Below are 4,649 nucleotides of genomic sequence, written 5' to 3' on the forward strand. Positions count from 1 at the left end.
GAAAATTCGTTTCATTACCTGTATCGTCGTTTTGATCAGAGAGAAATGTGCTTTCAGGTTGGATTTTTGAGTTGTTTTATGATTTTTTCTCTTGGAAGTTTTGTTTTTTTTTTGCGTGTGTTTACTGGGAATCAGTTCAAAATTGATGATTGCTGACAGATATATAACTATGACAGTTGTTATTTTCTTACTATTCGATTTGTATTTGCTCTATAAAAACTCGAAATCTAAAAATAATTTTATTATATGAACTTTTTTTTCGAAGGTTACCAAAACATTTTTTGTTGTCTTCTCAAAGCTAGTTTTTGCAGTACCAAATTGTCCCTACGTCTCCTTTTCCTACAGTCGTGGAGAAAAGTTTTGGATTCAAAGGGCCTTGTCATGTGTGTTTGCCTTAGTACAATTAATTATACTTAGTCTCCTTAATAAGATAGGAAGTCCACACTTTGTTTTTCTTTCAATCATGCTTCCAACAATAATTACTTAGGCTTGGCGAACCGTGCTACTTTCGCTGAATCCAAATTCGTTTCAAGATAAGATTCGAGTGGAGCCCTGGAATATTCTGGAGTTTCGGTATTTTCCGATGTCTGTAATGTAATTTTTAAGGTTATAATTGTTTTGTGCTCTGTGGATTTCGATCTTAGTTTGAAATTCTCTAAAATTACCATAAGTTTCCAGAAACTCAGAATATCGAGTTCGGAAATGTCGATCAAAATCTGTTCGTCGTTCGTCACATCTGTCCGTCGCGATTTGATAGAATTATATATCACATTTATATCTGCCGCAAATTCTACCTGACTCATTTTCTTCGATGTATCCCACGGTTTTCATTAAATGGAACCTTTTGAAATATGCAACAGCAATCGGTATCTCCGTCTGCTTTCTTCTCTGGATCACGTACTGTGATCACTGCAATAAGGGGTTTGCTCGGATATAATCTATGCTCGAACATGTAATACTTGAAAATCGCAACCTCAAAATACCATTAGCGGACGAATTTCGTAAAAAATTGATCCGTAAAATAAAATGACTTGTATACCGATTGGTATATGTTTCTCTTACGGGAACACCTTGCAGGACGAAGTCTGAGTTGAAAACTTAGGAAGTCGAGGGTGATTGTATTAGTAACTTGGAGGATGGATGCTACCAGATATCTTTTACGAAGAAATCTAAGGAGAGATGTGTCAGAGATGAACTAGAGATGAACCGTGCCTCGTCGCGACATTCTGTACGACTAGCATTACTCATCTCTAAGTTCTCGAAGAACAAATACTCCCCAAATGTGGCCACCTTTCTAAATGAATTACGCAACCACAGTCTTCAGAAAAATTATCACTTATTGATTATCGCTTAGGAAAGAAATAGTTTCAAATCTTTATTTCACACAAATCACCATAATGATATCGCGGATCGAACAAGCAAAGAAAAAAGATGAACAGATATTCCTTGGACTTCCTGTTCCAATTAACCGTTTAATGCTTGGATAATAAAATAAGATATCTGAAGTGATGTTGATGTTTGTTGTATCGGAGACACGTATGGAAAAGTGGAAGATCAACAATTTTTTTTCCTGATTTAATTAAAGTCTGTTTAAGAAGTACCAAAGATTAGAGATAGTGTTACATTTTTAATAAAATAAAAATGAATCCTAGTTTTCCTGATGTTCTTTAACCTGTTATTATTTCATACCAATAAGGATATAAAACACGCGAACATTAATTACAATACCAAGAAAAAAGGCAAGAGGAGCAGAATTCAATAGTGATCAATTGTGAATAATTGATTAATCAAGAATGATAAGATTCCATCTCTTGCGAAACTTTTCCAGACTTATATTACACTAGCATTATTCAGAAAAAAAAAAAAAAAACTTCCTTCTGTCATGTTCCTGCCATAATTGATAATTGTTCATTAGTCCTTAGTATCCGTAGCTCAGTAGCATTCATATCTTCCTTATCCTGAACAATTTTATCCTCTTGCTTTCTGCCACCATTGGTACCACCAGCATCACCGCTACCACCATTACTACCATATGCATCCATACCGGTGGTGGCACCAAATAAATGCTTCCCAAAAATTGCTCGATAACAATTAAACTCCAATAGAAAATGAGGTATAAATGATAAGAATGTTGGCAATAGCACAAGGCCATGAAATAGACCCCAAATTACTACCAGTGATATTGTTTTCACAAATACCAATGGAATATAATTCTGAAATTTTAAGTTTTTTTTTTTTTTTTTGAAATAAAACAGTATGAAGTCCATTCATTACCTCTAAAATTACTTCAAATTACCAAATGAATCGTTCAAATTATCAAATATCTATTTATTATGCGCTCTTACCCCCCAAACTAATCCAAATCATCATTCGGTATCTCCTAAATACTTCTTAAAATACAATCTCTCTTTTGAACATTAAAATATTTCGTATAATTTACGGAAATTTAATCCATGTTTTTCCTTCCTTTATATTCAATTTCTAGATCATTCTCATTTAAACCAATGTCTTCGCTCTCACAATACTTCATCAAGATCGATCCAGATCGGTTCGGATCGAACCGGATTGAAACCATCCCAAATAATACAACGAAGATTAAACCTGTACATGACCTAGCTTCACGTTTTATAAACGAAAACATGAACATACAATGATGGGATGTATTTAAATTTATAATTTTAATTTCATATATCGAACCTGTAAAAATGCTAACGGTATTATGCAAGCAACCGTACTGATTCCACCTTGTAATGTTGGCCATGCAACACTTTCCAACGTGTATTCCAAACGTGCCTTGTTATTTTCCAATCGTGACTTTGTTATTCTTAACCCTTTGATTGTTTTCTTCTCTCCGAGCTATAACATACAGTAATAATTATAAATCAAACAAAATCCGTATCTCTTAAAATTTTCACCTAAATAATTGAAATATCACCAAACTGAGATTTTATGATATTTTATAGTGCTATTTAGAAATAGGTATATAAATGGAAAATGGGAAGTGGTACCAAGGTTAAGGAAAAATCTATGAACCTAGAACCATCTATTAATTGCACATTATCAAAATCCCTAAGGAACAATACTACTATTACTAGTACTTACCTGATGATGATAAGATACATGAGCGGTAAAATCTACCGACATTCCAATACACATCAATATGGCGCAAAGTGTTGCCGGGTCAAGATCCATATGCCACCAAGACAAGAATCCAATCACGCCTTCAATAATTTCCCAGCACTTGTTGTTTCACTTCCTGCTAAGGGCGCCCCTTTTCATCTTTGTTAGCAATAGCAGCAGAAATATTTCTCTTTTATCAATTATCTTTATCACTGGATAGAATGGTTGACAAAAGTTCGAATAATCACTTTTATCCGAAGTGATGCAAAATCATTTTGCAATTAGGAAGTTGACAGGTGACAAATTAAGCCTACATATCGGTCCAATTGTAATCATATTATCATTCAGGTTACTCTACTACAATCACTCTTATCATTGGAAAGTTTGCGCTAAAATTCAAAGGAAAATTAAATTAGTTCCAATAGGGAATGGCATCAAATGTTTCGATGCATTACTTGAAGTAATATATCGAAAAATCATTCTGAATATTGCCATAAAGATTCCTTCCTTCATCATGCTAGACATTTAATCGTTAATTTTAATTTGCATAAATGAAATATATTAGTAATTAAATAATTTCAAATGCTGCTATTGTTTATTATATCATTTTACACTTTATTATTTTTTAATCAAACTTTGTTTTATCAAGTATTTAACAAAAGAATCTATTTAATCCATTTCATATTTTAATTTCCAAAATTTTATTTAAACATTTTTCTCTTATCTCATCATTTCAATTTTATTAAAAGATAATATGTTGTTATCAAAGCGATGATTAAATGATCAAGCAATGATTTATTTTCAAATAAATAATTAATTTATATTTAACTTACCAAAACTTATGGATGCAATGGTAAGTGATGCGATAATTACACTGAATGGATTTTGGATGAATAAACCGCATACTATTGTCATGCATATTAATGTCCAAACACAAGTCTTAAAATGGAAGAATAAATTTTATATCGGAATAAAATTGATAAAAATTAATTACAATCATTTCAATTATTATTCATATTAATTATTATTCGAATAGAAATTAATACATTAATTATCATAAAATTATAATCAAAAAGTTTACCTGCATAGCTAATGTTTTTAATGAAAGCATTTGATCAACAAACATGGAATTAGCCTCCCAAACGGATGCATTCAAATCTTTGTAAGCATTAGCAATACTTCGCCATTTTTGCATTAATTCAATTCGTTCCTTCCAACTGGTCGAATTCTCATATGTTACCATAAAGTAAAATCTTTCCACCGGTATATTCGAATCATTCCTTTTGAAGAAAGAGATTAAAAGTCTTTTTTTTTTTATACAATAAACTTAAAATAATCAAAATAGGAATAAATCTAATATTAGAGTAGAAAGAAAATTAAGTAAGTAAAAAAATTAAGTAATATTTTTTTAAGTAAAAAATTAAGTAGTACTTTTTTTTTTTTAATCAAAGTATAAGAAATTATAAAGTAAGAGTATGTTGAAAAAGAAAAAGAAAAAATTTTGGTAAATAAAATTTATCATTGGAAGA

General features: G+C 31.1%; 2 protein-coding genes across 2 annotated transcripts in view; both read right to left on the reverse strand.

The window, feature by feature from the left end:
* Positions 1-437: 437 nt before the first annotated feature.
* LOAG_12820 (hypothetical protein) lies at positions 438-803 on the reverse strand (the record flags this gene model as incomplete). Its single annotated transcript, XM_003148332.2, has 2 exons — positions 438-587; positions 666-803. The coding sequence occupies 2 exons, from the start codon at positions 801-803 to the stop codon at positions 480-482; spliced, it is 246 nt and encodes an 81-aa protein (XP_003148380.1). The 3' UTR covers positions 438-479.
* Positions 804-1,342: 539 nt separating this feature from the next.
* The window catches only part of LOAG_18470 (hypothetical protein), a 5,182-nt gene continuing 1,875 nt past the window's right edge, over positions 1,343-4,649 (reverse strand). Inside the window, exons 4-8 of the mRNA XM_020451131.1 lie at positions 4,202-4,400; positions 3,954-4,059; positions 3,103-3,221; positions 2,698-2,856; positions 1,343-2,213 (exon numbers count right to left, since the gene is read on the reverse strand). Of these exons, the coding sequence (XP_020305113.1) occupies positions 1,881-2,213; positions 2,698-2,856; positions 3,103-3,221; positions 3,954-4,059; positions 4,202-4,400 (916 nt within the window). The 3' untranslated portion in view covers positions 1,343-1,880. The remainder of the gene's footprint in view (positions 2,214-2,697; positions 2,857-3,102; positions 3,222-3,953; positions 4,060-4,201; positions 4,401-4,649) is intronic.

This window comes from Loa loa (genome assembly GCF_000183805.2).
Source record: "Loa loa unplaced genomic scaffold supercont3.325, whole genome shotgun sequence".
Lineage (NCBI taxonomy): Eukaryota > Metazoa > Nematoda > Chromadorea > Rhabditida > Onchocercidae > Loa > Loa loa.